This window comes from Triturus cristatus, chromosome 9, assembly GCF_964204655.1.
Source record: "Triturus cristatus chromosome 9, aTriCri1.1, whole genome shotgun sequence".
Taxonomy (NCBI): Eukaryota; Metazoa; Chordata; class Amphibia; order Caudata; family Salamandridae; genus Triturus; species Triturus cristatus.
The window spans coordinates 826,465,795-826,492,665 of NC_140592.1; the positions used below are offsets into that span (position 1 = coordinate 826,465,795).

At 42.2% G+C, this 26,871-nt stretch overlaps 1 protein-coding gene across 1 annotated transcript in view; it reads left to right on the forward strand.

The window, feature by feature from the left end:
* LOC146798913 (myb-related transcription factor, partner of profilin-like) overlaps positions 1-26,453 on the forward strand; it is a 99,520-nt gene extending 73,067 nt beyond the window's left edge. The window contains exon 2 of the mRNA XM_085627797.1: positions 24,843-26,453. Within this exon, the coding sequence (XP_085483923.1) occupies positions 24,843-24,910 (68 nt within the window). The 3' untranslated portion in view covers positions 24,911-26,453. The remainder of the gene's footprint in view (positions 1-24,842) is intronic.
* Positions 26,454-26,871: the final 418 nt, after the last annotated feature.

Below are 26,871 nucleotides of genomic sequence, written 5' to 3' on the forward strand. Positions count from 1 at the left end.
TTAGACTCAAATGCGGGTACGCATGGATTCCTTCTTACCGCTCAATCGATTAGCATCCAGAACTCGATCCGTCTGTTCAGCAAGTGAACCAAACGGTGTTATCCTACTTCTATTTATACTCCTCCTCTAATTGGTAGATAGGAAAAACGGCGGGAAAATATTTAAAGTGCCACCTCACTTCAATACATTATCAGGATTGCCGGTAAATACGTAAAATAATTTTAATTGTAAAACATTAATCAGTCGAACCCATATATGCCTTGTTTTTATCAATACAAAATAAATGGTAACATAATATTTTTGAGAAAAATAAAATAAAATAAAACAATACCTAGCATCTAAAATTGGGATTCGAACTCCTAACGCTGTAAACACATGAGTATACATCTTCTGACCAGGTGAGCTATCATGTTATTTGTAAGCAAGATGTGTAATTAGAAGGATAGGTTATTTGAATTTATTACCAATATTTGTTACTCGATGATTAGAGTAAGAAATGCACATGGTGGCTACCCAATCTATATATTTTAAATGTAAAGAATAAGGATATCTATTCCCAATTTGTACCATTATATCAACACTCGATCCATCTATATGTTTATTTGTAAATAAAAATTATATCAAAAGTCTATGTTTTTTGACTCTTCGAGGTGGACTCGAACCCCCGTATTGCTAGATGCGATAGTATGGGGTTTTAGTTAAGTGAGCTATCTCATAGGTTGACTTCATATTAAATTGATAACATATTAAACGTTAGATCATACAACACAATTCTTGGAAAGAAGTAAAAAAGTAAAAGAAGTAAAAGAAGTAAAAGACCGGGTTATAATTCCAATATAATAAAGTTTTGAGATCACCATCAAAGAGGAATACCTCAATATTGTTCGTTCATCTAACACATTAATTATTGATGCACAAGAGGTACGGGATCAATAAACAGTTTATAAATCAAAATCAAAAAAGTTATATGTGAAAAAGATTTAATCACGGGACATTTAAAGTCCATATTATATCAGAAGGGTATAAATCTCTCTATCAATGTTAAGACCAAACTTAACCGCTTGTAGTATATTAATCCAAAACGTTTCCCTGGATCTCAGTTTCGCTTCTAAATCACCTCCTCTCCGATCAATAGTGACTTGCTCAATTCCCATTAACTCAATATTGTTCAGTTCATTTCGTCTATGCTTTTCTTTAAAATGAACTGCCATCGGATATTTTGGGTCACAATTTTTAATTGCTCTCAAATGTTCCATCCATCTTGTTTTAAGCTTTCTCGTTGACGAACCTACATATATCTTTTTACATACACAAGTCATAACATATACGCAATAGCTTGTATTGCAATTAATAAAGGATTTGATTTTATACGTTTTTTTGTTAGTAAAGTCATTGAAGGTTGTCTTTTTATTTATGACATGTTTACAACAGATACACTGACTGCATCTGTATGAACCTGGTGTTGGTTGACTAATTCGTGACCATTGATCATGATCAGTGTTTTGTACAGGATATGATCTCGTATCACTTGGACTAAGAATGTTCCTTAGTGTGGGGGCTTTTTTATACACCATATTAGGTTTGACCCCAAAAAATCAGAGATATCTTTATCGATCGTTAGTACTTCCCAATGTTTACAGAGTGATCTAAATACTCTATTGTTGCCATCACTATAAGTCGTGATATACCTGATCACTTCTTTCTTGTCCATTTCTAGTCTAGGTCTGTCATATAGTAATGTGTCTCTTTTTACTTTACCTGCTTTGTTTCTAGCTCGATCTACAATCTTTTTCTCATATCCTCTTTTGAGGAATCTTTCAGTAATAACTTTACTGATGTTCAGATATTCTCTCTCATTGCTACAGTTTATTTTGGCTCTTAAAAATTCCCCATACGGAATATTATCAATCTGCCTTTTGAGATGTCCTGACCTGGCATGTAAAATAGAGTTTGTAGATGTGGGTTTCTGATAGAGTCTCGACTCTAAATGTCCCTTACTGACATACATTTCAACGTCTAAAAAGACTATTTTTTCCGTACTATACTCAAGAGTGACAGTTATATTGTGATTGTTGGTATTCAAATGACTATGAAAAAGTTTCAATTTATCTTCACTCCCGTTCCAAATCATAAAAATATCGTCTATGAATCTGCCCCAATAGACAATGTTGTCATCAAAAGTATTACTGGATTTCCAAGCATGCTCCCTTTCATAGTGACCCATAAAAAGGTTCGCATATGATGGTGCAAACTTAGCACCCATAGCGGTCCCGGTTGTCTGATGGTATAAGTCATCTCTATAGTAGAAGAAGCTATTTGATAGAACTAGATTCAAAAAATCTAAGATCATGTTAGAATGTTGTAAATAACTGGCAGATTTTGTGTATAGAAAATATTTAACCGCTTCAATTCCTTTTTCATGTTTAATGCTTGTGTATAGACTATTAACGTCCATAGTCACAAGAATGTATCCCTTCTCCCAGTCAATATTCTCAACTTGACGCAAAAAATCTTTGGTGTCTTTGATATAAGACACCAAAGTTTTTACAAATGGCATCAAAAACATATCGATGTATTCCGATATGTGCTCAGTCATGCTACCAATACCCGATATTATGGGTCGTCCTGGTGGCGTTTTTCCTCCTTTATGTATTTTAGGCAGAAAGTAGATAATCGGTGTCTTAGCTTTATCCACTAACAAATAGTTAAATTCATCTCTGTCTATAAGTTGTTTATCTAGATAGGTACTAAGTGTATTTTTAATAGTCTCTCTTGCTTTAGTAATTTGTACTGGATCTGCTTTCCCATAGCTTTTACAATCTCTAAGTTGTTTTAAAGCTTCCTTGTGATAGTCATTATGGTCCAGAATCACCACATTCCCACCTTTATCAGCCTGCCTTACAATAATACTTTTATCATTACACAGGTTTTGCAATGCTTTAAATTCATCTTTATTCAAATTACATTTGCTATTGCTGTACATTTCCTTATCAAAGTCCTTCATGACAAGATTGGTAAAGATATCAATGACATTCTCTCCTTTTGTAGGAGGTACAAACTTAGATTTTGATTTCAGATTACTGGGTATACTACAGTCTGTTGTTATATTCAAATCTGATGCAATATCCTCAATATCATAATTCGTCTCATCATCCAAATTAACTAGACAACCAATGTCATTAAGTTCTCTAATTGACATCTTGCTAATAGTGTTCTCAATACAAATGGTTCGCTTAGGATCAGGTTTGTCATGAAAATATTTCTTCAGTTTCAAAGTTCTAGCAAATCTATTCACATCTACTTTTGCTTGTAAATCATCCCATTTGTGCGTTGGTGCAAAGCTCAAACCTTTGTTAAGAACACTAATTTCATTTTCGGTGAGAATTTTGTGTGATAAATTAACAATAAGATTTTCTACTTTCTCATTACAGTTTCTCTCTGTAATTGAGACCTGGTTCTTACTCCATCTTTGTTTCTCTCTTCTACGGAAGGTTCCATTACCCCCTCCTTTCTTACCTCTCCTTCTCTTAATTCCTGTTCTCGATCCCTGCCCCCTGTTTGAAATTGTACTCTCCGAATTCTCTTGAGTTCCTTTAAAAAAGACGAAGATCTGGACCCTGCTCCTACGTCCTCTCTAGTCGATTTTTCTAAGTCTGATTCACTACTGCTAAGACCAGTACTGGAAGTATCCCCTAATGTTGTAATTCGGGTTCTGTCTTTAGACAGGCTTTTATTCCTTCGTTCATCGCTCCGAATAGACCCATCGAATTTCCTAGCATATGTATATACTCTCCCATACTTGTAATCCCTTTCATCTCTAGCAAATTTAATTCTCTTTTTTTCTTGTAATCCCACTTGATAGGAGTCCATTATTTTATCTAGAATGTCATAATTTTTAAGAGTATTCTCTGGACAATTTAAACTCTCTATTTCTTTCTTAATGTTCTCTATTTCAACAAATAGTTTCTTTCTCTCATCTTCTGCAAATTCAATGAGCATAATCATAAGATCCTTCGATGTTGCTTTTAGTCTTTCCTCCCATTTCTCAGCCTTTTGTTCATCGTCTTCTATAGCTGGAAAAATATTAATTCTAAGACCTCTAGGTGTTCTCTCAGCATCCAAATATTTTCTAAGGGTCATAGCATCCCACCACTTGGCAGATTCTTTTCTATGAAGTCTTTCCAATTTGATAAACAGATCTTTCAAATTCTTTTTGTTTGTCTCTCTACCACCCCCACTCCCTGTTCCTAGCACTCCTGAAAATAAATCTTTAGCTAAACACTCACGTTTATCAAAATGTTTGGCCATGATAGACAAATTATTGCAAATAGAAACACTTTCAAGAAAGCACCTTGCACCCGTAAATATTGATTGAAAATAAAAAGATTGTGGGTTACAGGTCAATTGCCCGGCGCTTAAAACAGTCTCAGACACTGGTCCCCACCAGTGTAGTACAGTATATTGAACACAGATTCTTCTGAGATCAATGTAAGTCTAACATTCAAAAACAGAAACAGATGATAGGTCTTCTTATTCATTAGTTTTTATTCTTGTTCCGTCAGAAGTCAAAGTTCACAAAAATAACACACAAAGTGCCACCACGTGTTTCGCGCCAACTGCGCTTCTTCAGGGCTGTCACATAAACAGAAAATAGTATACTTTAGAACTCATAAGGACATACTTTTTCATTTACAAACTACACACATTTTGAAAAAAATCAATATTCAAATAAAGAGGAACTCCATCTTTGTATTATTCATATATACATACTTGTTTGTATACAAATTACACATACATTGTATAGATCAATATATTCAAATTAAATTAAAGAGGAACTCCATCATTATACATTTTAACAGTACCCCGTAACTCAATACAGAAAGGAGTTGGAAAAAGGAGTGAAAAGAGAAAGAAAGAGAAAAGTGATAATTGGGTAATTCAGTAATTCGGGGGATTCATGGAGGACTGGCCTAAGCTCGAAATTTTGTAAATGTGAGTATTTAATAGCTATGTGATCTAATAATCGGTTTAATGTACGAAAAAATTGTACCTTTTTATTCCTTATGTAATCTCTGTTAGAGTGGCTCCAATGTTGTTCCAAATTATATCAGGCTTCCTATTTTAAAACCAGTTCCTAAGGGATAAATCTATTATTTAATATAATGTTCAATGACTTGTCTGATTAGACCCACGTTTATTTATACCAAACTAAAATAAAATAATCTCACCTTATTTATGTTCAAATTCCACTAATCAATATTAGTCAATTAGAAACCGGTCAAATTGAAGATTTATATATTTAGCGCTCCTTGATAAGATCTAAAAAACAATAATTTAGAGCAAACTTTTAGATCACCCTGGACTTGCAGATATAATTCCAAATAAAACAATACCTAGCATCTAAAATTGGGATTCGAACTCCTAACGCTGTAAACACATGAGTATACATCTTCTGACCAGGTGAGCTATCATGTTATCTGTAAGCAAGATGTGTAATTAGAAGGATAGGTTATTTGAATTTATTACCCTGGACTTGCAGATATAATTCCTGTGTTACAATAGTAATACCAAGCTGTCTACTGGGTTCCACTCTACTATCAATGTTCACTACGGACCATCTATGCACAATTAATACGGCGTTATGAGTGCAGTGTTCATCTAGATAGAACAACACTGCAAATAATGAAGATAGTACTGAAAGTAGATCACCACAGGTCAAATACCTTTCTATTTACTATCAGATAAGTTCTGAGAGTAGCAAGCAAAAGTACAGCTTCATCTAAGCAAGCAATATTTAAATCCCCACAGTTAGACTCAAATGCGGGCACGCATGGATTCCTTCTTACCGCTCAATCGATTAGCATCCAGAACTCGATCCGTCTGTTCAGCAAGTGAACCAAACGGTGTTACCCTACTTCTATTTATACTCCTCCTCTAATTGGTAGATAGGAAAAACGGCGGGAAAATGTTTAAAGTGCCACCTCACTTCAATACATTATCAGGATGTTAGACTTACATTGATCTCAGAAGAATCTGTGTTCAATATATATATATATATTCACTAAAAAAAATAGGTTTTACAGACGATATAGTTAGGAATTAGCATTTAAAAAACGTTAGAAATTCACTGAAAAAACCATAGGTCATCACCAGTGCATTGCGGGCGCGCGAGTTATAGTTAGCTCAACTAACTATAACAAGCAAATTTCTCTGGTTTTATATGAGTCCAATGTCCAACTAACTATAACGTCCCTGAAACCTATGGTTTTTTCAGTGAATTTCTAAGGTTTTTTAAATGCTAATTCCTAACTATAAAGTCGGTAAAACCTATATTTTTTTCAGTGAATTTCAAAGGATTTTTAAATGTTAATTTCATATTTTAATATTTATAAAACCTATAATTTTTCTATTTTTTTTGTAGTATTTTGGAACTCTTATCCTTTTTTGTTTTTAATTTGAAAAATATGTAATGTTTTATATCTTCCAAAAAAAGTATGTATATCGTTTTTTTATTCTTTTGAGAAAACTGAAGTCCCATACCGGTAGTGTACCAAGCTCCATCAGCACGCGAATCCTATCCGCCATATTGCTAAACTCGTAAAGGATGCGCATTTTGTATCCGACGGTTTCGTGGCACCGCGTCCCGTGTAACATCATTTACGTATGTGGTCGCGCCAGCTGCTACTTTGGTATGCGACGGGTACGCAGTACCAAGCCGCGCCTTACTTCGTGTATGTATGGGGTCACGCCCGCTGCCCGTTGCATATGCGTCAGTGCATGCTGCCAGGCCCTGTGTTACATCATAGACATATGGTGTCGCGCCAGGAATGCAATTCCCTAAAAAAAAAGAATTGGCTCAAATCTATATCTAAATAAGTTTAAAGTGTATATGAGAACAAGCAATAATCTCAAATATTATAAACATGTATATATTTCTAACTGTAATAAACTCATATTATGGTAATATTTTCTCAAAATCGCGTAGGGTGCGGCCTCCTTGCGCGCTCGCTGCGCGATTGCCATGTGACCTTAAAGAAAAGCATTTGATTGGTTCATAACATTTCCCATTGTAACAGTTGGAGGACCCCACCCATTTTCGCCATTCTCTCTACAGCATTTGATGAGAGACTCCTCCTCTGCTTACAGAACTTATTGCTATGTACACATATCTGACAGTACACACAACATGCAACCATCATCTTCATCAATATTCATGCTCTGTAAAGCAGCCTTCCGCCTGTGATAGCCATGCATCTAAAAGCTACATAACAGAACTTTTCCCCACTGCCAGAGGTAACATGGTTGCATACGCTGTACACAGCACAATGTAATGTGGTACGACCCAGGGGCAGTATCATGCATACATAATGAAGACACGGACACAGATAGATAGTGGAAGTGGATACGGGCACGTGCGCTCGACTCCTTTTTATTACCAGGGTCACATATCCAGTGACGTCTGCACTGGATGCGTGTGGGGTGAGTGTAAACCAGCCCTCAGGGAATGGATGTTGCTAGCATCAACTTCAAAAGTAATCATTGGATCACACACAGAGATTCAATAATAAAAGGGTCAATAGTTTGTGCTGCAGTAAGGTAGGGACACAAGTTGTGAAATAATAAAGAAAAGATTCTATCGTAAAACAACCATAGCTTGTGGTATACTAAGATACAGGCAGTAGATCTGAAATAATACACAAAAAGATTGTATCATAAAGGGTCCATCAGATCTAGTGCACTTAGATAGCCACATCAAAAGCATTCAGCATGTGCACAGCCAGCGATGATGTGTGCTGTGGGCGGGCCGTACTAGGAGCAATGTCTGTTGCCTACAACACTACATCATCTGTAATAGCGACTCGATCTGAATTGTAAACACTGCTGTCTGCAGTGTAGGCCAGAGAGCGGTCAGCAAGGGCCCACAGCCACGTGGCGTTGACTTGAGCTGCCCAGTTTGCCATACGCAAAGCAACAAAAACCGTGTGCGGACCCTGTGATGATGCGTATGCATGGTGCGGACAGAGCGCACTGGAGCAATGTCTTTTGCCTACAGGACTGCGTCATCTACAATAGCGACTCAATCTGAATTGTGAGCACTGCTGTCTGCAGTGTAAATTGAAGGCAGTAGTGAGAACAGTCTTCCATGAATACTTTTTCTCACGTCCTCTTCACAAAATACAACAATATAAATTACACAAAACTCTGCAATAAAGAAATCAAAACAATTCAAATTGTGATCTCTGCTGTCCACTGTGTACACTGTTATTCAGTGTTCTTTACCACTACCAAGAAGAATTTGGTAATTGTACTAGACCTATAAGTCATCTTAAAAAACTTCTTCAAGCAAGTATACTAAAAGGCTATTGTGTATATTTCAATAGACGTTGAAGTTAGTTGCCTACTGGATTCTGTAATTAAACAATCACCACTCGATCTGAATTGTGAGCCCTGCTGACCGCACTGTAGGCCAGAGGCAGTGGTCCTTAACGCCTCACAGCCACGTGCTGTTGGATTCGGAAGCACGCAGTTGGTTGCACCTGATCGGAGTGGGTACACAGAAATCATCACAATCTTTAACTTCTGACATCCTCAATCACAGAATCAAGACCCCATTTCACTGTTCCGACCTGCTGTACCACGGTGTACTCAACCGACTGCAGTCAACCAAGCCCAATAATCATGTGCAGCAATTAGCTACGGAAGCACAGAGTCTGATGCACCTCAACAGAGGGAGTTCTCTGAAAACCAAGCAGCAGGTAATATCGCACATCGTCCATTCTGGGATCAAGACACCGTTCCACTGTTGGGACCTAGAGTTGCTTGCACCTGGTCGAAGGGAGTACCTTCATCTCGACTCTCAGATGTAGTTCTAACATCGTCCATTGTGGGATCAAGACACCGTTCCACTGTTGGGACCTCTTCGACTACTGTGTTAGTAGTATACAGAGCACTTCAAGGTGCTGGGCCTCAGGCTGGGCACTGTCTGCCTGTGTCGCGGTAGCCAGCGTAGATCTCAGGAGCCTTCCCAGCTCGCAGACCTCGGCCCAAAAGCTACCGCCGGCACGTGGTGGGCCCTCTTTCACATACAACAGTGCCGAAAGGTGAACTGTGGGGCATATGTGCGTCGCAGCGACCATGACGGTTTCTGGGTAGCAGCAGGCTGAGAGCATTATTCCCGCAGCCACATTCGCTCACAGCGTCAGCCTCATGGCGGTGCAAGCTGCGCAGACATGACAGACATGTTCGCCATTCCGGAAGAGTACCACACCCAGAGAAAAGTGCCTTTTATTCATACCCCTATGCTAGCCTTCCGTACGCCGAGCCAGCCCACTAAACTAAAGATTTGGGGGGGAGGGGGCACGTACGCGCTATGTTTATGTAATTTTCCCTACTAACTGTACTATCATGTTTGCGTCCACTGTCGACTTCACTCAATAGACCATCAGTGTATGTTGACCTGTAAATGTCTGTGCTCTGCATACTCAAGTCTATCCAGCACATCCTCTCAACACTTTGCATTGTATACTTTTATAATTGAGAATCACTTGCCACCTTTGCACATACTTTGCTCCCATCTCTCCCCTCATTCTGCATTGTGTGGCAGAGGTGCAATGCCAAGTTTGGTTTGTGTACATGGCTACCTAAAGGTTCCCACAGTACATAGTGTCGTTGTGTCTGCTAGGTGTACATGTTGTTTGTCATGTTGTATGTGATTATATAACGTAGCACGTTTATTCATGAGCAGTGGTTTCTCCCATTTACATATCACTGTCTTAAATAACCCTGGGCGTAGATCGCGAAGTAGCACTTCGCGAAGCTACGCAAAGTGCACTTCGCACTACGCGAGCTACGCGTAGCACTTCGCGAACTGCGTAGTACCTTGTTCGCACTGTGCCAGATGTCGTTTTCAATGATTGCACAGTGCGGACAAGCAACCGGCACTGTGCAATCATTGAAAATGGCATCTTGCACAGTGCGAGCTGTAGTTTTCTGCTGCTCGAGTAGATTTTTACTCGAGCGGCAGCTTTCTCAACGCGAACTGGTAGTTTTCGCAATGAGAAACCTGACCTCCTCGCGTTGGGAATCTCGCCGGGAGGTTTATTTTCCATGCTCGCGATCGCCAACTTGATGTTGCTGATAGCGAACAAGGAAAAAGTCTTGCCGGGATGTCATTTTGCTTGCTTGCGGTCGCCAACTTGACGTTGAGGACCGCGAGCAAGCAAAAAATTACCGCAGCACTACGCAACACTGCGCTACACGTGTTCGCACTGTGCTACGTGCAATTCGCGAAGTAGCGCGAACTTCGCAAACTACGCGAGCGTAGCGTAGTGCTTTGCCCAGGCTTAGTCTTAAAGAGGATACCGATGTTTTTCACATAGGTGAAAAGTGGGACCACAATGGCAATCATTCATTACTATGCAAGAATGTCCAACTGCACAACGCTTCTAAGCTTATAGCCCCCAATCGTGCGTGCTTTCTTAAAAGCACGCCAACTCCCACAATCAGACCAACATTCACACAGCTTTCTAACGGCAGTTATCTGCTTCTGAATAACATGGACTGCTACGCAATGTGAGCTGGCATACCGTATGTCCTTACTCTTTCAAACCGGATAACTTCCTCTGGCAATCTCTATTCCCACCCACACAAAGTAACTCCCAAAGTTCGACTTGGCCTTCAATACCTACTTTGAAAACAGATTTTATGAAACGGAGCAAACTGAAAGCGCTTTTGTTTCAAACAGAAGTGTCCCTCACTTCTCCAAATGTAATTTATTGACTGCAGATAGCACAAACTTCAAGTAAAATACACTCCCTTTTAAATACGAACCTCCCATTACACTTTGTGAATTGTTACACAAATTTCAACACATCTGACATTTAAGGTCTGGCACACTCCGGCGTTCTCACAGGCTTTCAAACTGTTTTTAGACTAACACCACACTTCATTCATTCCATCATCTCTGGAATAACAGCAACAGTGCCCATAATTCTTGCTCTGTTTGCGGCCATCCTACTACTATTTTAGCTTGTTAAAAATGGCTACGCTCCCTGTGGTAACAAGCATGTTCAACAGAATACGCCTCTACGCGAAGCTACATCAACACCGTGAAAAAATGGAACAACTTTTTAGCTGCGTGCCTCTATCTATTATCGGAGCCAGCTACAACATGACATGACATTTATTTACACATATACAATCTGCGTGCAACCATCTTTTTATTGCAAAACTTGCCCAATCGACTGACGAATGGATCTATGCCTTGCCAACATCCCAGCAAACGCTCCCGATATCCAGCAGGTACTGGAGTATCTTGAAAACCATGAACTTGATTGTTCGGCAGTGGAGCAATGGCGGATGCAACGCAAAAAGGTATCCTGACGGAATGGGATTTCTGCACAGCTGCGAAAGATCTCCTGCAACGTGCGACCTTTGACAACATTGCAGATTGCCTGCCAATTCAAATTGGCGCTCAAGCATTCGAGGAACATTACTGTCCCTTAGAGGATATGAATTGAATCGCTTCGCTTTTCTCTCAAGATGGCAACAATCGCCTCTTGGAACATTACACATCTCAAGCCGCTGAAGAACTTCCGGACTGCAATCTCCAAGACTTTCACTTTATTCTTGGATTGATTATTTCCAAATTTTTTGACTTTTTCCTATTACATTTTTTAATACACTTCAATTTAACTATTTTCATATAATAACTTTCTAAGTATGCTTAGGCATTTGAACTCTGTTTTCATTATTGGCCCTTACCTCTCCACACTAACCAGGGATGGATGATGTATGGCCTATGCAAATACGCTATTTACTTGCTAAATAAGCCCAAACCTGACATCTATTTTGAAACCATATCTATTCTTTGTACACACGTCTCTCTGCCTTCCTCTTATCCACGAAGCCCTTCCACACGAAGCCCTTCCACACAAATTAGCTCATCCTCAGCCTCTGCTCACAAACTGGCGATCAAGAAAAAACACAGCATTCTTTAGGAACTGGTTGGCACACTGTGTTAATCGTATCCTACCTTTATTTCCATTCTACTATTTACAGTCATTCATGTCTAATAGGTATTGTTTATGTCACATGGAACTGTAACATGTAATGTGGAATTGACTGATGCAGAAGCTTAGCTTTGAATACAGCAGAAGCGGTTGGAGTTTGCCTCAGCTGGATGCCTTAGCTCTTGCACCAGTGGTTCCATTCATGGCACTTACATAAAGACACTTTTTATATAACTTGCAGACTCCATCGCTTTATCCCACACAGCCACTTTCTTAAACACACCTGATTTCTTCATTTGTCTTATGTTGCATTGCAACATTCTGCATTATATTCTTCACGATTATTTCTTTATTCCTGCTTGCTAAAACACTCCATTCGAGTCTTCAGACCGGTAGGGGTGAGTAGTTTGCTTCCCACTCCTGCTATTGTCTAAACCCATACTAACACCACTTGTACAGCTATGCTACAGTGGCCAGTATGCTACAGCGCCAGGAGCACATCAGTTTACAGCAATCAGCTCACGGTTTCATTCCCGAGTGTACTGGCACCACACCACAGCACCATCTCAGTCTGGTCAAAACAGCACTTTCACACCGCTAGGGGTGAATACTTCACTTCACACTCCCTGTATAGCACACCCTAACCACCCCACGGAGCTCACACCGCTATCCTCTAAACCCATGCTAACACCACTTGCACAGCTATGCTACAGCGGCCAGTATCCTACAGCGCCCAAAGCACATCAGTTTACAGCAATCAGCTCACGGTTTCATCCCCGAGTGTACGGGCACCTCACCTCAGCACCATCTCACTCTGGGCATAACAGCACTTTCACACCGGTAGAGGTGAATACATCGCTTCACACTCCCTGTGTAGCACACCCTAACCACCCCACAGACCTCACAGCGCTCCTACCCTCCTCTTTCCTACTCTTTTTGCCCTTTTTTCCCCTTACTCGCTTCAACGGAATCACAAAATGGCTGCCAACACTTCCTAGTTGCAACCGCTCGCACCGCTCGCAGCCAATGAGCAGCAATCTTGTGCTCGTAACGCATCAGCCAATCAGAAGGCAGAATTCCCAAATATCGATATCTGGCGGTCGCCAGTAGGTTGTTATAGATAGGATCTAGTTTCCATAGGAAAAGCATTTTTTGTTTTCCCAATAACTTTTGCGCCGGTTAACGAATCTTCACGAAATTTTCCAAACTGATGATCAGCTCCGGTCAGCTCCTGTCTTGAAAGTTTTGGGGTGATTCGTCAAGTGGGGGCTGAGAAAAAAGCGGGGTCCCAAAACAAATTTTCCCCATGTTATTTTCCATAGGTAACTTTAGACAAAGCTACAGCCCCGAACTGCTGAACGGAATTACACCAAATTTGGCAAAAAGGTAGCCCTTGGTTCAGAAAGAGTCCTTATTGTTAAATGGTGTAAATCCATTCAGTAGTTCCTGAGAAATTAGAAAAAGAAAAAATATCGATGTCTAGGGCAGCGGTGGGTTCGCAAACCCTCCCGAGCACAAGTTTCACTGTGATTGGCTGCCAACACTCCAAACCAGGAAGTGTTGGCAGCCATCTTGTGACTCGGATACTGAGTCACAAGAAAATAGAGAAATAAGGATGAAAAACAAGAAAAGGGGGCAGGGTACAGACACTCTGACCCCCTAGGCCTGCTGAGGGGGTCCCCTAGGGTCAAAGAAAGCATTTTCTTTTTTTTTAAATTGACCGAATTCACGCTGGGTGTGCGAATCTGGACAAACAATTTTTAAAAAATGAAATACGTGCTCCAGCGCTTCGTTATTTTTAAGCCCCCGGGTGGACCAGGTCCAGGGGACATGCAGAAAATGTATAGCGGGGGCCCATGGGGGCCCACACCTCCCCAGGGACCGCCACCTCCCCGGGGCTTCATTTATATTTTGCAAGGGGGCACGCAGCCCCCCGCAGCCCTGGGGACTGCCACCTCCCTGGGGCTTTAATTAAAAAAAAAAACCTGTGTTAGAAATGAGGGGGCTCTGGTTGGCGCAGGTGTGTACCCACAACAAGAAGGGACCTTTTACTTCTTGTCAGGGCGAAGGATAACTCCCCAGAATAACCCCTGCTCACCCTCTAGGTGCGTGGCGCGAGCAGTCTAGGCTAAGTCTCAGGCGTACACGGTTAAGCAAGTGCAATTATACATACAGTAGAACCCTTGCATGCACCACAAACGGACACCAATCAGGAAGTGTATAAAAATAAGCTTTTATGTAGATTCAGCAGGTTAAATACAAGGCCCAGTAACGTTAAACTGATGGAGCCACTACTCTTAGGAATACGGTAAAGTTCTCTTTGTTACGGAAAGTTCTTAGGCGGGCACAAGGTAACTGTGGGCCTCAGCGCACTTCGTGCTGAGGCGGCGACCGGGGAGCACACGGCAGAGGACAGGGAAATCAGAACGTTGCGGACCCTGGATCCGATGCGAGCTCGCGGTCGAGTTCGTAAGTACAGTACCTTGTTTCTTGATACAAAGGCGGGTGCGGGATTTCAGCGGCTCTTCGACAGAAGGGCGAGGCGGCGTCCGGGCTCCCACACTTCACGATGGGGGTCCGATCTTCAGGCTCACGACAAGAGCGGGTGTTGCAGGTGGCGGGTGAACAAAGCGGGGCAGCCGGGCACGCAGGTTACGTCCGGGCCGTCCGAGACTTGGAGATGCTTACAACGCCGATTCCGGCGGGAGGGTGAAGGTGCGCAGCGAGCCTCCGGCGAGCGAGGTGACAGGGGCAGCCCAGCACAGCGTAGGGGGAGCGGCTCAGGGAGCGAGACTCTTCCCAAGGCGGGGGTGGCTAAGCAGTCCGGGTCACGGCTCAAGGAGGGACTGGGGCACGAGGGTCACAGCTCCGGCGAGGGAAAGGACACCACAGTCCAGCAGCAGGCGGGTGAAGATCAGGTAGAGCCCAATGGTCCTGGGGCTCAGTTCAGGGGGCAAGCTTGTTTCAGGCCCCTGGAGATCGTTTGGAAAAGCACAAGTCTTGAAAGTAAAAATAAAGCAAAGTCTTCAGCAAAGGTTTCTCTTCTCTCCTTTGGCAGCAAGGTCACCACTGCAGGCCAGTCCCCCAGGATAGGGACAGTCTTCCTCCTTACAGCTTTCCCGGTGCCTCCTCCTCAGGCAGAGATTCTTCTTGGTCAAAAGCGGATCTAGTTTCTTAGGAGCAGGGCTCCTACATTTATACAGCAAATCTTTTGCTCTCCCAGGCCAGGGGGGCCCTTGCCTAGTCCAGTCCGGTTTCTGAGCACTTTGTTTACGCGAAGCAGGCTTCTTCTTTCAGAGTGCAGGGCAGAGTCATCAGACGCTCCACAGGGGGCGGAGCCGGCATTGTGGGGGCAGAGCACTGTCCTATTCAGAGCCTAGGAGCACTCCTCCCACCCATCTACCTGTCGATCGTCCTATTCACCACCAGGCTACCTAGCCCTGCCCATCTGGGTTCCCCCAGCCCTGTCACTCATACCAGTCAGACATCAGATACACAACATGCAGAGGCGGGCTGAAATGTTTAGGCAAGCAAAGGCCAGCTTTCTAAAAGCGGCATTTGCAAACGCGGAATACTAAAATAAACCTTGCGAAAAGATGTACCTTATTATTCCGAGTTCAGGCATACTAAACTTGATCTTCTACCATGTTCCCTGGGTCGGTTTAGGATCATAGGGTGTAACAATCCCAACCGCCCATGCTGGCCTATGAGAACAGGGTAGCCTTACAGTAGTGAACAACAAGATGGCGGTAATTCACTACTAGGACATGCCACGCATCCAGGCTTGTCCTACCTTATGCTTACAACGCACCCTGCCCGTGGGCCTACCAGAGGTGTGGCTAACATGAAGTTAAGGGAAGGTTTAGGGACCGGCAAGTGTGAGCACTTGCCAGTCAGCATGTCAGTACCAGACTGCACGCAGGTTCTGCAATGGCCGACCTTAGACATATTTTACCGGCCGCTTTTGTGTGTGGCACAACCAGTGCTGCAAGCCCACTAGCGGTGTTTGCATTTACATGCCCTGGCGCTCCTGGCGCACTTTACTGGGGTCTGACAGTAAACCAAACAATCCAATAATGGAATCCAACCAACATATATAATTTACATAGGGAGCACTCGCACCGCGACACTGGTTGGCAGTGGCACAGCGCGTGAGCGGCCAACAGCATAAAAGCACATGAGGCACAGCGACAAAAAGAGGAAGAGAGACTCACACCAAGGTGCCAGGTCTAACAACCTGTGTGGGGGGACTCAAGCCCCCCCACACTCCCCGGGGACCACCACTTTCCCAGGGCACTAAGTATGCAAATATGGGAGTCTGTTACGAACCCCCGAGCCCCGGGGACCACCACCTCCCCGGGGCTTTGCACACATTGGGAGGGGGGCCGAGTGGCCCTCTCCTGGAGCCCTTGATGGCCCTGGGGACCGCCACCTCCCAGGGCCGGCTCCTGCAGTGTCCCGAGGTGCCCACCCCCGGGACACTGATGTTTGCTATGACAGGGCGGGAGCCGTGCGGCTTCCGCCCTGTCATAGCAAACACTGGTTTGGATTTTGGAAGCGAGAGCAGGCTTCCAAAATCCAAAGCAGATTGCTTTTCCACAAGGGGAGCTGCATGTTAGCAGCTCCCCTGGTGGAAAAGCAAGACCGGTTACTACAGGAGGCGGGAGCCGGCAGGACTGTGGGGGCATTGGAGCTTCCCCCACAATCCCCAACAGTGAGGCCAGGCCCCAGGGGATGGGGTCCCCGGAGCCTCAAATGGCCTGGGAGGGGGGCCACGCGGCCCCCTCCCCTGTAATTATAATTAAATAAAAAAAATGTTTAAACGGACAGGCCGGCCCTGGGGGATGGGGTCCCTGGGGCCATAATTGAACTTATGAGGGGGGCCACACGAGCTCCCACCTAGTTAAAAAAAAAAGTGTGTGAAAAAAGCGGACAGGCCGGCCCTGGGGCCATAATTGGCCTAAGGAGGGGGGCCAAGCGGCCCCCCTCCCAACAGAAAAAAATAAATAAATAAAGAAGGTGGCCAGGCTCTGGGGGATCGGGTCTCCAGGGCCATAATTGGCCTCTGGAGGGGGGCCACGCGGCCCCCCTCCCATTTTCTTTATATTAAAAAAGGGTCAGGTCCTGGGGGATGGGGTCCCCAGGGCCCAAAAAATAGTGAAAGAAGGGGATCCACACAGCCCCCTTCTAAAAAAAGCAAATAAAAAAATAAAAGCTGACATCGTGCTGGAGGCCCCGCCCCCACCCTGCACCACTCTGCAAACGCGCCCGTGGCGTGTTTTAAGTTGGGTAATTGATTCCCCTTGAATACTGAGGGTCCCTGAGGGCCAACTAGCCCACCAGGTCCCTCCAGTAAGTGCCAAAGGGCTGTGTTGCAGAGAGGGGGTCCACAGCCACCCCCCTTTTTACACCTCTCTGCAATGCATCTCTGTGGCACTTACTGGAGGTACCTGGTGGGCTAGTTGGCCCCCAGGGACCCTAAGAATTCAAGAGGCCTTAATCCCCCAACTTAAAATGCGCCACAGGGCGCGTTTGCACAGTGGTGAAGGGAGACATGTGACATGTGTGCAAACATGCCCTGTGGTGCGTTTTAAGTTGGGGGATTAAGTCCCCTTGAATCCTGGGGGTCCCTGGGGGCCAACTAGCCTGCCAGGTACCTCCAGTAAGCGCCACAGAGTTGTGTTGCAGAGAGGTGTAAAAAGGGGCGTGGCCTCAGACCACCTCTGGGTAAAGCAGCTGTTTGGTGCTTACTGGAGGTACCTGGTGGGCTAGTTGGCCCCCAGGGACCCTCAGGATTCAAGGGAACTTAATCCCCCAATTTACCACATGCTAGGGGGTGCATTTTCACAGTGGTGCAGGGAGGGGGCGTGCCCTGATATATTAAGTTAGCAATTCTGCTGCATGGGACTTACTGGTGGTGATAAAAGGGGTAGTTGGCCCCCAAGGTTGACGTTGGGGGCTAACTGCTCCTCCTGTTACTTCCAGTAAATTACACACAGTGGGATTGATAACAGGAGTTTCGGAGTCCGCGCTCACTTTTCTCCACCACTCTGGAAACGCGACTGGTATGTTATAGTTAGAATTTAGCATTTAAAAAACCTTTGAAATTCACTGAAAAACCATAGGTTTCAGGGACGTTATAGTTAGTAGGACATTTCACTTGTACAAAACCCGAGAAATTCTGCCATTATAGTTAGTTCAGCTAATTATAAATCTCGCCCCCGCAATGCACTGCTGATGACATCAAATATTACATCATTCATGACATGGTCAATAACATCACTGATGACATGTCAAGTGACATCACTGATGACATCCCTGATTACATCATCCACGTGAAAATCTGATGCACCTCCTCACACCCTAATCTAACCTTTGATACACCCACTCTAAAATACAGACTACCATTTTTGAATCCATAGACACACCAATACCAGTTACTACATACGCACTCACTGAATCCTAGGTCTACACACACATCCACTCATTCACCCATACAGTCACTCATACATGCAGTCACTCATCAATACAACACTATCATATGCACTAATACACCTATACAGACACTCACACACTGCTACTCATCCAGAGTTACTCACACACCTAGTCAGTCATGCAAAGAATCAATCACACTTCCATTTACTCACCTATACAGTTATACACACACCACCTTACTTGTTCATACAGATGCTAATGCATACTTACTCTCTTATACAATCACTGATACAAGTACACACTCATCCATACAGCCACTCTCACAAACACTCACTCTTACATATAGGTATTTATATACACCATCCCTCACATATACTGCCTTTCACATATGTAGTTACTCGCACATGTACCACTGAGACATCCATTCACTCACCAACACACCCATACACACTCTCACCCACCCATACAGCTGTTTCCACATGTACTCTTGAACCCATACACCCAGTGAATCAACCACTCACACATCTATGCACAGAGTCACACACCTCCCACTCACACACACACTCAAGCACCCATACAAATACTCAGGCAACCAATCAATAAGCCATATAGACTCTCATGTAGCTACTCACCAACCCATGCAGCCGCTTACACACCAACTGACAGACTGATACAGACATTCTCACAGTTTAGTCACTAACCCATGCATTCAGTAAGACACATTTAATTACTCACTTATACAGTCAGTCACGCACCTACTAAATCCTCCATCCAGACACTTATACACCTACTCATTCTTCAATACAATGTGGCATATATAAAACATATTTAAACTTTATAGAAACACACAGTCACTGGATGATGTCATCAGTGATGTCATTTGAGATGTCATCAGTGATGTCACTGACCATGTCATGAATGATGTAATATGTGACGTCATCAGCAGTGCATTGCGGGGGCGTGAGTTATTGTTAGCTGAACTAACTATAACGGCTGAATTTCTCTGGTTTTTACGAGTGAAATGTCCAACTAACTATAACGTCCCTGAAACCTATGTTTTTTTCAGTGAATTTTAACCTTAGGACAGGCCGCTTTGTACTGATCTCTTTAACCAGTTAGTTGTTAAAATATTGAAGAGTGTGTAAATTCTGAACTTAGTGACTCTCACTTCTCCTTATCCATCACGAATACACCCCTCCTCCACCCCCTTTGTCTTGAGCAACCCTTCAATTACCTTGATGATAAATAATTCACATTTTCAATCAATTTTGAGTAAACTCGTATATAAACTGAATATATTGAACTAAAGTGTTGGCGCATCCTTTGCTTCACACATATTATGTTTTGAGTTATTCCGTTTTCCCCTTTCGGGATATGTAGTTACATTCTAAATCATATTGATTACTAGTGGTTGACTGGTATGGCAACGACACACATATGACACATTTTTATTTGATTTTCTAAAAGTCAGTCACGGACCAATTTTTTCTTATGGGTATTTAAGGCCTACTTAGGGATTATTTCTGAATATTTAAAATGAGGAAATTGGCCGGTCAAAATGTTTTTTTGACAGGTCGTCTTTGCAGTTTAAAACTATACAGCTAGGTTACTGGAGCCTGACCTACAGTCATTTTTTGCATTGTCACTTTAGTGGTGACTCACTATATACTGAAATCCACTAGTAACATTTAATTAGCCAGTCCTGGGTACAACATTGTACCATATACTAGGAACTTATAGGTAAGTTAAATATGCCAGTTGGGAATATGGGGAATTCCAACATGTTTTAGGGGTCAGCACATTCACTGGGAATTGGACAGCAATGTAGGGTCAGGCATGCCGTCAAACATGTGCACTGCAGTTCTTACTGCTAAATTCTATGATCAGCCAGCACAGCAGAAGATGAGTGCAGCCACCAGCAGGAGAAGGAAGGAACTGGAACCGAGAAGGAAGCCGGCGCCGCCATAGCCACCTACCAAGTACAGGAGGAGGCCCAGGACAGGTAAGGTCATGCCTCACTATGCAGGAGGGGGTGCAAGTGGGTTGGGAGGTGTAGGATGGGGTCAGGGGGTGCAGATGCAACTCCCCAAGGCCACAGAGCTCCATGGAATTTCACAAAGTGTTCCATAAACTTTGTGAAATCCAGTGGAGTACAACTCTGCATACTCAGCCCAGGGTTAATGATAACCAGTAGATACATTAATCTCTATATGTAAAACTCTGCAAAAAGCTTTCCAAAACATTGTGATAAATTGAGGGTCTCGATCAGATACAATTATTGACTGTGAACCATGTAGGCCTAAAATAAGGCAACCTTGATAATGGAGTAAAATGAGCCATCTAGGAAAACATATCTACTGTAACCATGATTGTTGTGTGACCCTGTTCTGTTTTAGGTAAATCAGTTATAACAGCCATCGTAACAGGATGCCATGGTCATGGAGGAGTAGTTAGTGGATGTAATAAACCTGCAAGTGCTTGATGTATATCTTTCCTTTGTGCACACACAGTACACCTTTGTACAAACTGTTTTGTGTCAGGTTACTAATGTAGGCCACCAAAAATGTTATTGAACTAACTCTAAAGTCTTCTTTTCCCCTTGATGACTAGCTAATATTTGTGCATGACACCACTGCAGTGCTTGTTGCTGTAAAGCGATTGTTGGAACACATATTCTTTTTTGTATGTACTATACTTCATTTATATGCTTTCTATCATGACCCTAAATGGCCTCTTCTGCTTCTTTGGCTTTCTGTGCTAAAGCTACCTCAGTTAAAAAGGTATCCTCAGAAACCATTGCTCCTACAATATGTTCTGGGGTATTATAGAAGGGTTTTCTGTTTCATGTTCTCTAAATCATGTCCCAGAATAGATCATGTGTCAGCCTTTCCATTCTTTCTGCCTGATTGAAATTTGATTCAAATCATAATCAGTAAATAATTGGGTCCATCGCAATTGTCTCATGGATAGGGCCTCAGCAGATTTTAGGAATTGTAGGTTTCTATGATCTGTAATCACTGTAACAGTATGTAAAGCACCCATGAAATAATGTCACCATTCCTCAAATGCATTCTTAATGACTTACAATTCCTTGTCACCTATACAACAGCTTTGTACAGCTGGAGTGAATCTTTGTGAAAAATAAGGTACAGGGTGGAGCTGTCCCATTTCCTTACTTCTTTGTAATAGAACCCTACCTACCGCTACCTGAGATGCATCTGCCTCTACTATAAATGGTTGCAAGGTGTCAGGATGTTGCAGAATTGGGGCACTAACAAAATCCTTTTTCAATTGCTAAAAAGCCTGTTCACCTGCCAAAGACCAGTGAAAAACAACCGCTTTCTTCAATAATTGTATTATTGGAGCTTCCACACTGGAAAAGTGATCTATAAATCGCCAACAGAAATTGGTGAATCACAAAAAACTTTGGACTTCTTTCACTGATTTTAAGGATTTCCATTGCAGGATGACCATAACTTTCTATGGATCCATACTAACCTTCTTTGGCAACAATATGTATCCCAGGAAGGAGGCCCTAGAAACATGGAATTCCCATTTTTCCAACTTCACATACAGCTTAGTTGTTGCAAAACGGCTCTCACATGCTTCTTATGTTCTATCTTTGAGGGGGGATATATTAAAATATTATCAAGGTAAACAACCAAACATACATCCCAAAACTCCCCCAGAACTTCATTTATAAAATATTGAAATGGTGCAGGAGCATTACATAAACCAAGAGGCATCACAGAGTTCTCGTACAGCCCAAATATGGTATGGAAGGCTGTCTTCCACTCATCTCCCTTTTTGTCTCACACCAGGTGGTAAGCGCCTCGCAAATTCAATTTTGTAAATACTTGAGCATTCTTTACCTGATCTAATAATCTGGAAATAAGAGGTAAATGATAATGGTTCTTAACAGTTACATCATTGAGGGCTCTATAGTCAATACAAGGGAACAACTCCCCCCTTTTTTAGTGATAAAGAACCGAGGAGATGAGGTAGGTGAACAGGATGGTCTGATAAACCCCAGGCGAAGCATGTCATCAAGATATTCCCTCAGATGGATGTCTTCTTTCTCAGTTAATGCATACATTCTACAATGAGGAATGAACTCCCCAGGGACTATATGCATTTTACAATCCTGTTGGTGTGGTAGAATGGTAGTTGTCTTTTGTTCAGCAAAGATTTTTGCTAGATCTTGATAGCACAGAGGAATATGTGGATTGTTTTTATCTGCTAACACTGCTGCAGTTATTTCATGATGCAAATTAATGGACATATATAAACAATGTGCCCTGCAGAATATGGAACAAAAAGATAATGTACAATCCTTCCAGTTATCATCTGGATTATGAGTTTCTAACCATGGTATTCCCAGAATAGCTTGAAACTTTGGGGTTTGAATCAAATCAAACTTTATTCTTTCCCTGTGATTTCTCTGTATATCTAACCACAAGTTGGCAGTGGAATGGTTAATAGGGCCTGACTTCAATGCACTACCATCAATGGTTTTTACCTCATCAATCTGATTTTTGCTTTTAAATGGAATACCATATTATGCTTCTAAGTATTTATCCAAATTTCCAGTAGCTCCTAAATCTATTAACATTTGGAAACAAACCAAGCCCCCAACCCATGACAGTTGGGCTGTCACAAGAAAGTGTTAATATTGTTGTATGCAAGATGTTTGAGCTAAGTTTTCTGAGGCTATATCATGTTGCAAACCTGAAATTATTGCCTCCCTAGGTCTCTGGTCATTTATTTCACTGGACAATCACATAAAAAATGTCCTTTGTTACCACAGTATAAGCAAAGCTTTGACACACTATGCCGTTGTCATTCTTCTTCGCTCAAGGGGCCCCTAATGCTCCCTATCTGCATGGGCTCAGGATCTTCAGTTTTTTCAGTCAGTTCTCTTTTCCTTGTATACTACGAGATTACAAAATAAAGAACTCCTTTTGCTTTCAGGCCATCCTGATTCTGCCACTACTCTGTAAAACATGGATATATAAGTCAATAAATCCTTATTACATTGTAGTAGATTATGTAACTCAGTATCCACAGATTGTATAAAAGTATGTAAATCAAATATTCTTTTAAATTCCCAGCAATGCATCATCTCTCTCAACTAGAGGTATTGACCAAGACGTAGCTGTGCTCCCTAAAGATAACAATATAAAAGGCCACTTTTGATTGTTCCTTAGGGAAGCAAGCAGGCTTACACATAAAATGTAATCAACACTATTATAAATGCTGCACATTTACAGAATCTCCAGAATAAAAGCTCATGAGGGGCCACAGGGATAGTAGGTGGAGTGGTGAGTTGAATTGCAGGGTCTCCTGTACCCTGACTAGATCCTGCAGCTGAAAGTTATCTTGATTTGTGTTAGTTACACCCTGTAAGACATTAACTTTCTGTGCTTGAAGCTGGGTTTCATTTTGTAAATTGCCAATCAAATGAGCCAGATCGGCAAAGGTAATATCCCATAGCTCCATTCCCTCAGGTGAAAATTTCAACGTGTGCTTGTCATTCTGCCAGGCTCTTACCAGATTTTATTTGCAGGAGTGAAATGGATACGGTGAGAATTCTCATCTTCCGTATAGGTTAAGCAGGTCAAGTGTTACAGATCTGACCTGACCCAAGGGGACGAAGGGATGGAAACTGATGAGTTTCAGGCTGTCATTTCAGAACTTCAGAGTTGTCTTGATTTATGTAGCTTCTATAAAATAAACAGAAAATGCTTAAAAATTAACATAATCACAAGTGGAAACTGACTTTTTAAAGAAAGCCTGTTCTAAATTTACCTAATGCCCCTTCCTCCTTTGTCAGGTGAACGAATGTTTCCAAGCGTGCTTTTACTGCATCTACAAAGGAAGGAATTATAATGTAACTCCTGTGGATCCAATAATACACCATCATCTATGATTTTATTATATTGCTCTAATCTCTCTACACATACCAATATATTCTCTGATGAGAGATGCCTTCTTGCTGTTTGCTTGTATTAAATAACAGAAACTTTTCTTCTTCCAGAACACCTAAAGAACCTTTTAACACAACAACAAGGCTCAAACCAAATAACCCTTTTGTGGCACCTCTAAAAATAAAGTTCAAACAATTTCGAGTATATTTTTGAAGTACACAGTTTTCTATGTGTCAGTTTTTTCTGCACATTCGTTTAACATCATTGACATTAAATACTGATCGTTTGCTGTTTTTTCTACATCTTAACACAGTAAGGATATATTAAACAACTTCCATCCAACAATTCCACCAATAATTCTATAGGATAAGTATCTCTTAATAATACAACTCAAGCACAAGAAGCGTGTTTCCCAAATTGAAGAGTTTCCAGCGTTTCAAAATTGTTTTCTCTTTCTTTGTCTTTTTAGGTACCAGCAGTCTTCCAATGAGATTTGTGAAGAGAAACAAAGCAAGACGGACCCAATGCCATGGTTGAACCCAGTGCTAGAGCCGCTAGGAGCAGGGTGCTGAAATGCAGAAGCAGCAGGATACAGTAGTAGGAGGAGGCCAAACAGCAGAGAGGGCAAGCAAGCTTCCAGAACGACGAGCTGTCGTTCGCGGTGCAGTGTGCAGTCTTAAAGGCTGCGCACACCCACCATTAAAGGGACCGTTCAGCATGCCCACCAAATATTGAATATGAAACCAACACACTATGACAAGGCTGATAGACGTTTTGAAATGCAGGAAAAAAAAAACACGACTCAGGGCGCAATGATTGAGAGATAACCTCAACTTCAGACGAGGATGTCATAAGGACTTTCCTGCAGATTTACTCCCATTTGCACCATGCATCTCACTACAAGATGAATATTTAGCAAGTGTCCATTTTCCCATGATCTCTCATGATGTAATAGATGGACTAGGGAGCCCAATCTCAGAAGTTATTGAAATGTTGCATAACAACAAAGTAGTAGGATCAATTGGATTCACAACATTGTTCTGGAAGGCATTTGATTAAATATTGCTTCCTCTATTGATGAAAGTCTTCAATTACTTTTATGCAATGGGAGCTGTCACATCAATCATGGAATACAGTCTGACACTTTTACTAAGTGCTAAAAAATGTCTTTCGTTTTGTGGTGTTATAACTTAATTTCTATTTTAAAACTCAAAAGCTTTACAAAGATTCTCACAAACACAATTAGAAATATCTGGTTGATTCTATTATAGTCTTTCCATTCCAAGCAGGTTTGATAAAGGACCCACAGAATAAAGTTAGAACAAGATAACACTAGGTCAGGTTTTTAACATTCTAGCTGCGGCCATTTGTGATAGAACTTAGATGCTTTATTTGTTCACTTGAGGCGGGGAAAGCATTTGATATAGTGAGTTGGACTAATCCCAGCAAAAAACTTAACAAGTAAGCCTTTCTCCAGAATGCTTTCCTTCATTAAAGCTAATTTTAACAAGGGAGGAACAAGACAGGGCTGCCCAATATCATCGTCGGTTTTCACTACTTTCGATTAAGCCACTGATACATAAGGTCACCACAATGTGACATATCACAAGATTGGTCATGAATTTTAGCCAGGTGGAATGAGCACTTTCAGTGATAATACTTTGTGTTTTCTAACTAATTCCACTACATCACACGCTGCATTTCTAGATGAAATACAAAGATTCAACGTATTATGAGGGTTCAAGACTAACTTTCAAAATATGGGAGCAGCAGTAAAACACTAAGACAGAAAGAAGACACTACTGAGATATGTTATCAGGTTTGTCCTAAACAGCACTGAATGCCCGGAAGTAGTTCTCCCTTGCACTATAAATGAAATCTATATTATCAATATTCCGCCCTTGCTAGACACACAACATAAAGACTTACATACATGTGGCAAATTGAAAATCTGTTATGGATGCCTCATAAAACTCCTAAACATCAAATATCTCCCTTACCTTCCACTAAGGGATCATGTTTAGATAGTGGAAAAAGACAGTAAGAACTTGTCAAGTCACAAATTACCCATCTGCATTGACTCCAGTAGTGTATAATCTGGGTTTCTTTTAAGGGTGGGCGTAGTTCGCGAAGTAGCACTTCGCGAAGCTACGCAAAGTGAAGTTCGCACTACGCGAGCTACGCGTAGCACTTCGCGATCTGCGTAGTAACATGTTCGCACTGTGCAAGATGTTGTTTTCAATGATTGCACAGTGCGGACAAGCAACCGGCACTGTGCAATCATTGAAAATGGCATCTTGCACAGTGCGAGCTGTAGTTTTCTACTGCTCGAGTAGATTTTTACTCGAGAGGCAGCTTTCTCAACGCGAACTGGTAGTTTCTCATCGCGAGCGGTCGCGAGCATACGCGACCCCTCGCAATGAGAAACCTGACCTCCTCGCGTTGGGAATCTCGCCGGGAGGTTTATTTTCCATGCTCGCGATCGCGAACAAGGAAAA